Here is a 13,166-nt window from a genome sequence, read left to right as displayed (position 1 = left end):
GGGACCCACCTACAGGAGCCAGTCTGTGCATGAGAGAGGAGATGAAAGGTTGGACACAATTGTCAAAGAAATTGTTATAAAACAAAAGTCTTCATGATTAAAGGTCGCCAGTGGACTGCATGGTCTTCACTGATTTACTGCTCGGCGAAACTTACAAGGGCCAAGGCTACACATTCAAGGATGAGCAGCATGCAGTTCTTTTACATACTTTGTGATACATAATACATTGTTGTTTTGCCTGGTGTTAATCATCAAGCTGGAACAATCTCGAGGAGTTATTATGATCGACGCACAGACTGGTTATGTTAAACATTAACATATTTTTTCAGTTTTGGAGTCTGGGTAATATGGGTAGGCATTGTTTGTTTATGGCGTGGTCTGTCTGTTGGCTATTTTATCTCCCTCAGTCAATCTGTAAGAATTTGTTTTTATCAAATGCAGGAATTAGACTAGCTACTAAAACCAACATTCCATTCAATTTTTGCAGCAACAGCACATTTGAGTCGGCTAAACATCAATAATCATTTTAGATCAATTTGTCATGAAAGATAGGCCTATACAGACCTGTGAGATGTCTTGTCTCTCTGTAATCTTTAATAGATCTCAATAGAATAATAATAATAATAATAATAATAATAATAATAATAATAATAATAATAAATGTAATAATAATTATAATAAAAATAATAATAAGGGTAACAATAATAATAATAGCCTAACATCTTGTGCATGCTCCCCTTCCAGAGAAAAGGTTTCATGCTACTGTATAGGCTCTAAACTTAATCAGTTGTTGGAATAAACAGAAGATGGGGAATTTCCCTAAGCAACACAAGCCATTTTCCTGCTATGAATTAATGGCGATATCGAATTCAGATTAGCATAGGCAGTGGCACTAGGCAGTATACAGTGCGCGTTCCCTATTGGCCTTGGACCCATGTCTCCTCCACCCTTTCACCCGCCTTCCTCGCTATCCCGACTACTATACTGTTCTCACCTGTACGGAAGTGCAGCATAAAAGGCTGGGCAGGTAAGAATGTCTGAACTACGCAGTCAGTCACCGTTCTTCTACAGCAGGTAAGACTGTGTTGTCTTCACGTGCTTTATGAGGCGGAACGGACGATACACACATGTGTGTGTAGGTGTAATTGTGTAGTAGAATACTTGGACAACTGTTTGACGAAAATGCCTACTTTTTCCCCCCTCCTGCCAGTAACCGCGCGGACTAATGGGGTTTGTACTTGTGAGCCTGATTCTCCAGTATTGGATCAACAACGTGGAGGGTAAGAGCGAGGAGAGTTTTGAGGCATGTCTTCTCTCTCAAGTTTAAGGTCATCAAGCTTTATAGGCTACTAATTAAAAAAATAAAAATACATTATTCTGTCTATAGGCAATGCTGATTCATCAATTAATTATTTACTAACAACACTGAATAGTAAACACAAGAATCAAAAGCCTTCAATGAAACCACACATGTATTTCAATGAACTGTATCATGAGAAATAAATGCCTTACTGGATACTATCTGATACTTATGAGGTGTAGCCTAGCCTACTGTAAATGATAAACAAGAAATGACGGAATGAACCATTGACTCATAATACATTGTTAAACCAAATGAAGCATGACGATATTAACAAGAAATATTTACATTATGAGCTACTCACTTCTGTACATGATGCTGGCTGACCACATCTGTGGTCTCTCTTTCTGCTGACTTCTGTTCCCTATAGGAATAGGATCATGTTCATTAAATGGCAATGCTGTGAGCTGTGACGAGTGTCTGAAACTCAGTCCCCACTGTGCCTGGTGTACACAGGAGGTAGGTATCTGGAATGTTGCCTGAGTGAAAACAAAGCCTTAAGTTCTAATGTGTAAATGTGTAAAAATGTTTTTGTGTAAAAAGAAAGAAAAAGAGAGAATAAATATGCTTGGCAGCCCAGTAGATGATAACAGAATTGTGTGTATTTTATTCTGTAAGAATTGATAGTGTTAGCATAAAAGTTACAACTTTAACATTTTTGTATCTCTTAGAATTTCACTGACTGGTTTTCAATTAGTGAGAGATGTGACACAGTGGACACCCTACGGGAAAAGGGATGTCCCACAGAACGCCTGGAATTCCCTGGTTCCAATGCACAAATAATCCAGGATCATCCTCTCAGGAAGAAGACTGGTGGTACTAACAGCACCCAAATCTCTCCCCAGAGAATGGCCCTAAAGCTTCGGCCTGGTATTAGACCTATTTCCTAAAGCAAATTTATTTTAATGTTTTAAATTTTTTTCAAAGATTTTGTTCAAAAGCAATGGAAAGAAACAATTTATTATTTTCTGTGCAGGTAGTGGGATGACGTTCCAGGTCAAAGTTCAACAGACAGAGGACTACCCTGTTGATATCTACTATCTGATGGACCTCTCAGCATCCATGTATGACGATCTGGAGAGTATTAAGGACTTGGGTTCTAGTCTGTCTAGTGCAATGGCCAAACTCACTAGTAAGTTCCGGCTGGGCTTTGGCTCGTTCGTGGAGAAACCAGTCCTCCCTTTCATCAAGGTCACAGAAGAGGAGCTAGCCAATCCCTGCAGGTACCTCATTAACACTGGCATCCATATTTTGGGCTTATTTAGTTAATTTAGGTGAAATTCTTCAAAAGGCTTAATAATGTATTATAGTCTAAACTGTCCCCTCCTTCCTGGAGTAGGATTATATGATTTCTTTCTTTTGATACTGGTATACTACATATAGTCTACATATTTCTGTATGTAGCTCTTGTCCTGTAATTACAGTGATAGTATAGCATTTGTATGTCGATGCATTATTGTCTCATATCCTATATGGGTGTTTCACATATATTGTAAATATGCCATTAATTAATGTATGCCCTGAAATCCTGAATAAACAAAACTGCGAGAGAAAGAGAGAGAAAAAAATGGTTTAAGAAAGAGCTCCATTTCAAGCTTGTAGATCGGCTATTTACAATTTGTTTGAACAGGGCTTAAGTGCTTAACATTATGAAAATATCTTTCAATATCAATCTAAAATGCAAATTAAAGGATTTATCAATTGCTATTAAATCTGTGATTATGTTACCTTATGAACACCCATAATCCATTTTTGTCTCAGGAGTGTTGATGCACACTGCCTACCCACCTTTGGATACAAACACATCTTGTCCCTGACTAGTAACACTGATGAGTTCAATCAGATCATTGCCCAACAGAGAGTATCTGCCAATGTCGATGTGCCAGAGTGTGGCTTTGATGCCATTATGCAGGCAGCTGTTTGTGGGGTAAGAACTTTGTTTGCAGTGTGATAACACAAGTTTATCAGCAAAGGATACTATAAAATGGACAGCCATAGATATTTGATGTGCTGTTTATACCGCACATGCTGTTTACCATCTCATTAGTTGAGGGTGATACATATCCAATCCTGACTATGCTTTTTTAATAGGAAAAGATAGGATGGAGAAATGACTCGATGCGTTTGCTGGTGTTTGTCAGTGATGCAGACTCCCACTTTGGGATGGATAGTAAGATGGCAGGAATTGTGATTCCAAATGATGGACAGTGCCATTTGGACAGCAATAATGAATACTCAAAGTCCACTGTGTTGGTAAGTTTATAGTGATATTATATTGTATTTATTCTTTGAAATTATATTTTTATGTCCTTTTAATACTGTAGTTGTGCATTTGTTGTGATTAATTGCACCTTATGTTGAAAGTTTGTAACACATTTAGAAAATGTGAAAGGATCACTATCCTCGTTTTATTTAAATTTCTTTATTTTTAGGAATATCCAACTCTCGGACAGCTGATAGATAAATTGGTGGAGAATAACATCTTACTAATCTTTGCAGTGACACAATCCCAACGGCAAAACTATGAGGTGAGATCTCTTCCCCGTACATGAACTTGTTGATTTGTATTTTTCTTTTTCCAGAGAAGCCATACTGTAACAGTAACATAGTGCAGTGTATTCAAATGAAAAGCTGCAAAACCTGTGTTCTGTTTATATGCACACAGTATCACTGAGGTTAACATTTGATTCATTGAGCTGCATTCTCATTCGACCTGTTTGAACACGTCCTCTTTTCTTCCTCGTTTTCCATAGGGCCATTTACCCTATGAGGTTGAATCAGGTCTGCCTGCATTTCGTGCTTACTCTATCACTGTGCTTTTGCTGTTGTGTGTTTCCTCACAGAATTATGCAGATCTTATTCCTGGCGCCACAGTGGGAGTTCTGGCAAACGACTCGAGGAACGTCTTGGAGCTGATTGTCACAGCATATAAAGTAATTAAACACTCTTGATGACATGGAGGAGTGGAAAGGTTATGCAACATCTTGTGAGACATAGAAGAAAGGTGACAGTAATAGAATAGTATGAATGTATATATCTTTTATTCAATCTTTCATTTCCCAAACCGGAACAGTCTCACTGAAATGGATTAGCATGGGGTTTTATTTTATTTTTGAGTGGTGCAACCACTCATGACAGCTATGTGTGTGGCTGTGTCCCTGGGTCTGTCCCTGTGTCCCTATGTCCCTGGCTGTGTCCGAGCACGAAAATAGCGTTTGTTCACCACCAAGTGTCACTGTTGCACAGCCTAACACACAAGACACAGACACACACAGGCCAGGGAGGGGGGCTTGTACAGTACAGTACAGTACAGTACAGTACATTACCACTCACTTGACGGGTCTGAATGAAAAAAATTGGGGGTTATATTATTTACATTATAGGTGAAAATGTCACCTTCTACAATAACGTGTCATCGTGCCATCCATGCAAGCTTGTATCGCTTATGCAAGCTTGTATCACTATTTTTAAATAGGGCATAGGGCATAAGTTAGGGAAAACATGTAGAGTGCACAAGAAAATGTTCCAGGTAAAAACGTGGAACTTAATTAATCTATCTCCATTACATCACAGCCGATATGTGACTCTGCCTCACATCTCCCCCATTGTTTCGTACTCTCGTCATTGTTCCTCTTTCATACTCTTCCTTTCTTCTTGTCTCTCCTTTTCTTCCCGTCCCTGCCCTTTGCATCAGCATGTTTGACAGCAGGTCTATGCTTGTCCCAGGTGTTTGATCACCTCCCCCTCCATCCTGGGATATGTCTGTCTGTCTGTCTGTCTGTCTCACTCTCTCTCTCTCTCTCTCTCCTATCTGTCCTGCCCCTGCGTTCCCCCTCCGCTCGTCTAAATCCACCTGGCGGCAGTGACTAGTGGCGGGCCTGCCGTCCTCTAATCGCCAAATGAGCCCACATCCTCTGCACCCACCTCTAGACTCCGTCAGGTTAACTGCACTTAGAAGTAATCCCTAAAGTAACACCCAGAGCTCTTTTTTGGAGCTTCTCCAACAAAAAAGACAGAAGGCTATAGAGACAGATAGAAACAGCACCGTTGATGGGTGTTTTGGACTACTTTTGTAAATGTTTTGTTTAGTACTTCTTTAAATGTTTGGTGAAAGAATATCTTGGGCACCATATATTTACAACCTATTCAGTGGGAAGAATACATGTTTTCAGGTAATTTCATGTAATTTCCTGGAATGCATATGTAGCAGAGTAGCCCTGCCAAAAGCTCATCAGTGCTAGATTTTTGATATCCCAGGAGACGCGGGGTTCGACTCCAGAGGGTTACATATACTTTGAGTATTTCCTTCATTTCTGCTTCTCTAAGCATTGTCCTCGGCCATGAGCACACAGACAACCATCAGCTAACATCAGTTAGAGTCAATTAGTCAGACAGACAGTCCTTCCTCCAGCTGGCCTGTGGTCAGCTATCACTCTTCCCTCTCGTGCTTTGTAGTTTGTACACCTGGGGAACCTGGGGCAATAGGACATGCTGACTCACCTATGCAGAAGTGGCTACCGTTTCTTTGATCTCAATGTGTTACAGCATGTTGTGTTAAATTAGTAACATTCCCACCTAAATGCTTGTTGTGGTACCCCTTGCATTCTCTCACAGATTATTTTGTCACTGTTTTCCAGGAACTACGTTCAGAGATAGAGTTGGAGGTTGTTGGGGACACAGAGGAGCTCCAGATGAACTTCACAGCCATCTGCCAGGATGGGACAGTCCTCCCTGGTCTCAAACGCTGCTCCAACATCAAAGCAGGAGATACGGTCAGTTTGTGTTGTGGAATCTACACACCCTTTAAATCAAATAAATCTGATTGAAATTGTAATGATTATGGCATTTCTATTATTTCGGTAAACATGTTTAACCAAGAAAAAATAAATCAAAATAGAATCAACAAGTCATCTTCTCATCTCCTTCAGGTGGCTTTCAACGTGTCTGTGGAGCTAACGGGCTGTCTGCCGGGTCCGCGGCGATTCTTCCTGAAACCAGTGGGCTTCCAGGACAGTCTGGAGCTGGAGCTAGAGTCCCTGTGCTCCTGTGACTGCCAAGGGTCCCCTGAAACCAACAGCAGCCACTGCAGCCAGGGCCAAGGGGCTCTGGAGTGTGGTGTGTGCGTGTGTGAGCCTGGTTACATGGGCCCACAGTGTGAGTGCAGCGAGGAAAGTGCTTTGACCAGCAACTGCCACTCTGACAGTCAGGCCGAGCTATGCAGCGGCCAGGGAGAGTGTTACTGCGGACAGTGTTTGTGCCACACATCCAGCTTTGGACGCGTCTATGGACCCTACTGCGAGTGTAACGACTACTCCTGCGTTCGATTCCGTGGGAAGCTCTGTGGAGGTGTGTGCTTGGACCTCAATATCACTGTAGGCAATTATACGTGTTACCCTTTGTAGTGCTATAACCAGAAGTGAGTTTGCAATCAGGTTTTTGATATGCAAAAAATATGATCTCTGGTTAACATTAATAATTTCATCTATGATCTATTTTTGTTCTGTTAGTTTTGTTCTATGCTGTTAATACCATGCATTTTGCAGTTGTTATGTGTTAATTTGCTTGTGGTTAAAACATCTTTAAAAATGTGTTCATTTCGTGGAAACATGTTGAGTAAAACGTGTTATGTAATATATAAGCTTTTGTTTGCTATAGAGCTTATTTTAATAATTTATCCAAAATCCAATGTGAACATTCCATTGGAAATATCCGATAGGAGCCCATGGTGGAGATAACTTCTGTGTTGGCCTACAAAAAGACTGTAGCACTTATTTATTTGAGGCTAAACTTTCATAGTGTTCAAAATATATTTTTGATTTCAATCACCACTCTTACCGCTGTATGTACATGTGTGTTCCATTTGAACTCCTTTGGACATAAAGTAATACAGGTTTTCATTGTGTGCCTTATATGTGTGTTTAGGCCATGGAGAGTGCGACTGCGGGGAGTGCAGATGTCATCAGGGTTGGAAGGGGGGGTACTGCAACTGCAGCAGTAGTACTCAGGCATGTCTGTCGGAGGAGGACGGAGCCGTCTGCAGTGGCCGAGGGAAATGTGAGTGCGGCCGCTGTGCGTGCTCTGTGCCCGGGGCGTCTGGGGACAGGTGCGAGAGGTGTCCAACATGCGGAGATACCTGTAACTCTGCCAGGTAAGAATACACTTCTATCATCACATCTTGGATGATGTACCCTACTCTTGTCATTCTTGTGGGGATTTCTTAACTAAAGGTATACTATCTTGCGTTGTTACGCTACATGATCTCTGCTACTTTCTGAGTGCAGTCGTTTAACATTCCGGTCCAATTGTACACATTTACCTGCTTGTTTCAGGTGACATCAAAAGCCAACTAATGTCCCCCCAACACAAAGCTGAAAGATTTCTTTTTCTTTCATTGTAAGGGAGCTGTCAGGGCTGGAGTATTTGATACCACTGTTACAGGGGTAGAGTAGAGGGGCGATAGGGACCCAATGAATCCTTGGGAACACTCTTATAAGTTGCAAAGACTCTGATTCCACTGTGTTCACCTTATCAGTGATGAAACATTCCCACCTCAAACATTCCCCCCACAAGAGACTGAGAACATACGGCGCTGAAATCGTCATTGCATTTTCTCTTCTTGTTTTTCCCTTGTCAGAACATGTGTGGAGTGTCACCTCCAAACAGAGGAGAGTGTTGAGGACTGTGTCCAGAAGTGCACAATCTCTAAAATTGTCATCAACTCCTCATCAGGTATGTGTTTTCCTAGTTAATCCATTCTGTCCAACTCCAGGCATCAGCAATCACTGCTGTTGCCTAGCGCGGGATACGCAACACGCTGGAACTTATGAAGAGCAAAGAATGCTATTTTCAGTGTTAACAGTGGAAGAATTTAGCGCAAGGCACTGATAATGCAGTGGAGTGTTCATTGAAAAACACTTCAATAATACACATTAAATTTAGTTCAATTAGCTAGAGTTATTATTAGAGTTCAATTAAACCTCTGGAGTTGTCCTGTACAACTCTCCGTCTCCGCAAATGCTGTCCTCGGGATGATTGTATCATTTGTTTTCTCAGCATGCTCATTTGTGAGAGCTCCTAACAGTGGGGTACGTTAAGTTTCCCCATGGGTCAGAGATTTGGAGGAATGCCGACTCGCAATCGCATCGACTCGGGTGTCCCCCTCGACCCCTCACCCTCTCCAGCGGAACACTGTCCGTGTCCATTGAACCAACGCTAGACAATAGGGAACATATTATTTACCTTGTCGTACAGACAGTTCCATTGTGGTGTAAGTCAATAGCCAGAACCTCTGGTTTCTTTCATAGAGGAGATTTATTTTGAACCTGGTTACACTAATGCAAGCTGAGAGGTGTATCTGATTAACACAGAGGATTTGCAGGCTTCAGATATGAAACACAATGGTCTCGGACGGATGCATAGGCGACTACATACATAATATAACTCATATACGTATGTATAGTATGTGCATGTGCACGCATGCACACTACATACATACCGGTATATATATAACTCATATACGTATGTGTAGTATCATATTATGTGCATATACGACGTAGGTGCCAATGTGTGCAGTGTGCACTCACAAACAGGTGTACATACGCATACACACACACATACTGTGTAAACACACACACACACACACACGCACGCACCCACCCACGCACACACGCACGCATGCATGCACAAACACACACACACACACACACACACACACACACACACACACACACACACGCGTGCACTGCAGCCCTTGATATGGAAATCACATTGTTGGCAAAACAATGGCAAGCATATTCTCTTACATTTTCCACACAATGCAGAGAGGGAATGTGATATATAATGGAATTCACACCTTCATCCATCTTTATGGGTATGAATGTCGGTCTTCATTTCCTTTCAGAATATGACAAGAGCCAGTCTATGCAATGCACCTTGAAGAGTGAGAATGAATGCCTCATCTCATTCAGTGTTGTGGCCAGTGATTTGGGGAGCAGTGCCCATAATCTTCAGGTCTATGGTAAGATAAATGTACTCAACCTAGAAAATAAACGATATATAAACCTTACCACTGAGGGAGCTGGGCGGAGGGGTTGCATGCTGGGACACAGAAGCTCCATTTATGTAAAAATATTCCATTATGTATCTATAGTATATTGAGGTCGAGCACCCTCTTCCCTCCCAGGCATACAGCTCCATATGTTAATAAAAGCTTTCACCTTCCACTTTTACAAATAATAAATATTTACAGTTGTTTTTTCTCGATTGCTATAAAGCATTTTTCAATACCTTTAACTCTTTTCCTAAACTCTTAACACACCAACATACATACAACACACAATTGGCTGAAAATCACACATTTTAAAGCTTCTCTTTTGTTGGGTTTAGTAAATGAATACATTTTGTATCCATTTTTGCATTCAATACCAAAAGTTCCGGAATGTACAGTTTATGAAAAAAGAAGACAGTAAGTGAGCAGTAATGACTTTAAGGTATTTGCAACAGGAAATTATTGCAATATTTCTGATGGTCATCATTGTGTGAAAAAACAATCTGACCTGTCTGAACTGAGTGGTGCTGTACTGTACTTGTAGGCCTACTCTCTGTGTGTGTGTGTGTGTGTGTGTGTGTGTGTGTGTGTGTGTGTGTGTGTGTGAGCGCGCGCCCTGAACGATGTCCTTTATATGCGATCTTTATGTATGCATTTGGATTTTCATTTGTCATCAACCCTTTATGTCTGCATCTGCCTTGCTTCAATTGTAAAAAGCTGTATTTGAAATGTGTTTTGCCTGTGTCAGATTGCCCCGAAACCCCTAACATCCCCATGATCATCCTGGGCGTGTCCCTCTCCATCCTTTGCATTGGTCTGATCCTGTTGGGTGTCTGGAAACTGCTGGTATCAGTTCACGACCGCAAAGAGGTGGCCAAATTTGAGGCAGAGAGGGCAAAAGCAAAATGGCAGTCGGTAAGGCTTTTCTATTTCTTGACCCATGGGCATGTCTTTCCTGTTGTGATAATAGAAGGTTAGCGTTAGCCAATGGAATACAACCACCCTAACCACTACTATCTGTACAAGTAGAAAGCTAGACCTACTGCACATGTAAACAGAGCTGCCACCTTTAACATCTTAAATCTGAGCCTATTTTTGTATGCTATTTAAAACAAAAATACATCGCATTGATGCACCTGGAACGTATCCTCAGTGATGTATCCTACGGTCATCGTTCAAGTCCCGACTTACGTCCCAGTAGCTACCCTCGATCAGTCCCATTAGGGAAAGACCAGGGCCACACAATCCGATGCTCCAGAACTACTCTGCCGGAACTGGGAGTGAGAGGAACTGTCACGTGGACGGACTAGGCTCTGTGGGTTGACTACTGTCCGGGCCCCTCCTATGCTCTCACCAGGTCCAGGACCTGTGTGTTGCACCAGTCTCCCATCACCAGGCACGTCATTCAGCGGTAGATTCTCGAGCCGCAATAGTTCTGCATGTTGGTGCTGCAGGCTCCACTTGAGGCTTGAATGGCCCTCCTAAAGGCCTCATTTAAATATTTAAATAGTCTTGAGAAACAATTCTTCTATTTGTCCCAAAGTGACTGCAAAAGATTGCTGCTATTTGTTTAAAAAAAAAAGCTTGTCCAAGGTAGTGGGCAGGGACTTTACCACTGCACCACCCGAGCGCCAGTCTTAATACATTATAATTGCCCCTATAACTAAATGTAATTTTCAAAACATGGCCCGGACAGCTGGCGTAGTGGTCCGGGCAGTACCGATCCTGACTGCCTTTGCTGCGTGTCACTCCCCCACTTCTCTCTCCTCATCTCTCTCTCCTCATCTCTCTCTCCTCCTCATTAAAATATTGATTTGATGCCCATATTAACCTTAAGTCGTTTTTTATTTGCACATGCATTCCATAAATTCCTTAGGGTTAGACCACACATGGAAAAATTACATCATCAACTTGCGACAGGCATTGTCCCGCTTGAGTAAAATATTAGCAATTTTTTTAATGAATACAATTTAGGCTACAGTGTTTTTTAAAAAAAATGTTTTTGTTTATAGAGGGCAATTACAATGTATTAAGGCATATAAGGCTTATTAGCCTTTTAATAGTATAGTGTGAGTGCTACATTATTTTAAAAGGTCCTGTATTGGTAAAAATAAATTGTGCTGCAGTATAGGCTAATTTAACTGTGACTGTTTTCTCTCTTTACAGGGAACTAACCCTCTGTTCAGAAGCTCCACATCGACATTCAAAAATGTAACTTATAAGAACACGGGGAGAGAAAAGGTTATTACAATGGATCACTTCTGATGTCATTTTATGGATGCATTTCAAATTAGTTACATCTGAGTGCACTGGAGGTGTGTGTGTGTGTGTGTGTGTGTGTGTGTGTGTGTGTGTGTGTGTGTGTGTGTGTGTGTGTGTGTGTGTGTGTGTGTGTGTGTGTGTGTGTGTGTGTGTGTGTGTGTGTACGTACGCATGCGTGTGGAGTGCATGTGTGTTTTGTATAGCATGTGAACAGTCATGCTATATATATTTTGGATGTGTTGTTGATGCTAGAAGACAGAAAACTATATGAATGTCCAGAAATTAATTATGGGCAAACACTGCTGGTGTTTTTGCTGCTGTAGGCTAAATGTTTGCCTAACTGTATGGTGCACATGCTCTGTTGAACACTGTATTTTCCTATTGAATGATCCAGCGATTTCTATGTTTAAGTTTAATGTATGCTAATAAGCAGGGGTGGGCAGTATTTCTGATACATGTGAAATACGTATTTGAACTATAAACATTTTTTTTTGTATTTGATGGTGTAGGAGGAAATCTCCATGAAAGTTGTATATAAAACACTTTATAGTGCTATGTTTTTGTATTTTCAAAATACTGAAACAATTTTCAACTAGAAAGTTAAAATGTATGGAATGTATAATGTAACCTATAACCGATACAATAATGCTACCTAACCTTATCAACTGAAGGGCTAACATGGGGCAACTGTGGTGTGCTTCATGACCTTCAATCGAGATCTAGAATATTTGATCTTCTATGTCCAGGCGAAGGTCATAGCCGACTTTATGTCCAATTCTTTAATGCTGTGGTCCTCACATCTGTCCTCACATCTGAAATTTAGACAGTTTTCTGTCAGGATTTGCGCCACATTTTCACGATTTTTCAAAAATAGCAGACCTACAAGATAGATCGGCTATTTTTCAATAGCTAAATTATAACATAATGTTTAAAACACCAAAAGGGGTTCCCGCCCAAAATGGGTTCTATTCCACCACCATGACCTGATCTAGTTTTGTCAGGTGTGCTAATGTAAGAATATAATTACCTAGAATTGAGCTTTGTGTATAGGCTACCATATTCCCAAAGAAATGTATTTCTCTGTATTTGCAAAATATGTAGGATACATGTATTTTGATACACTTTTGGCTGCAGTATTTTGTAGTTTATTTTGATACATTTGGGGTATAGACCTATACGCTATTTTGTATTTTGTATCAAAATACATTTTTATATAGCCTACTTTTGCCCATCTCTGCTTATATGCTGCAGAAGGTGAACTATATACAGTGAGTGTGATCTACTACTGAACGTCTGACTGTATAGGCTATAGGATTAGGATTTATGTTTTGTTTGTTTTATTGAAAATTGAGGCTGAGCCTTGAACATTAATTATTAAAAAGGATTATTTAGTTGTGTGACACAAATAAAATAATTTTGTACTTTTGTGAAATGCTTCCATCTAGCCTTATGTGCCAATATTTATTATGTGTTAATTTCACTGTTATTTATCAATTT

The 13,166-nt window shown here is 40.7% G+C and overlaps 1 protein-coding gene across 3 annotated transcripts in view; it reads left to right on the top strand.

Annotated features, from left to right (window-relative positions):
• Positions 1 to 13,101, top strand: part of itgb6 (integrin, beta 6) — a 14,621-nt gene extending 1,520 nt beyond the window's left edge. Inside the window, exons 1-17 of one of the 3 annotated variants that reach the window (XR_014568746.1) lie at positions 994 to 1,074; positions 1,211 to 1,280; positions 1,731 to 1,819; positions 2,032 to 2,230; positions 2,337 to 2,583; positions 3,122 to 3,287; positions 3,452 to 3,613; positions 3,793 to 3,888; positions 4,204 to 4,293; positions 5,998 to 6,132; positions 6,289 to 6,706; positions 7,283 to 7,508; positions 7,995 to 8,089; positions 9,261 to 9,377; positions 10,156 to 10,322; positions 11,574 to 11,800; positions 11,853 to 13,101. Coding sequence is in view for 2 of the 3 variants with exons in the window: in XM_083757359.1 (XP_083613485.1) it covers positions 1,226 to 1,280; positions 1,731 to 1,819; positions 2,032 to 2,230; positions 2,337 to 2,583; positions 3,122 to 3,287; positions 3,452 to 3,613; positions 3,793 to 3,888; positions 4,204 to 4,293; positions 5,998 to 6,132; positions 6,289 to 6,706; positions 7,283 to 7,508; positions 7,995 to 8,089; positions 9,261 to 9,377; positions 10,156 to 10,322; positions 11,574 to 11,672 (2,361 nt within the window). In the remaining variant the exon portion in view is untranslated. Of the gene's footprint in view, positions 1 to 993; positions 1,075 to 1,210; positions 1,281 to 1,730; positions 1,820 to 2,031; positions 2,231 to 2,336; positions 2,584 to 3,121; positions 3,288 to 3,451; positions 3,614 to 3,792; positions 3,889 to 4,203; positions 4,294 to 5,997; positions 6,133 to 6,288; positions 6,707 to 7,282; positions 7,509 to 7,994; positions 8,090 to 9,260; positions 9,378 to 10,155; positions 10,323 to 11,573 lie in introns of those variants that run through there. The other 2 variants (XM_083757358.1, XM_083757359.1) reach the window with 2 other exon arrangements.
• Positions 13,102 to 13,166: the final 65 nt, after the last annotated feature.

Source organism: Protomyctophum parallelum (assembly GCF_964188405.1).
Source record: "Protomyctophum parallelum genome assembly, chromosome: 2".
NCBI lineage: Eukaryota > Metazoa > Chordata > Actinopteri > Myctophiformes > Myctophidae > Protomyctophum > Protomyctophum parallelum.
The sequence above is the reverse complement of the archived record's forward strand: the minus strand, read 5'-3'. Positions and strand labels throughout refer to the sequence as shown.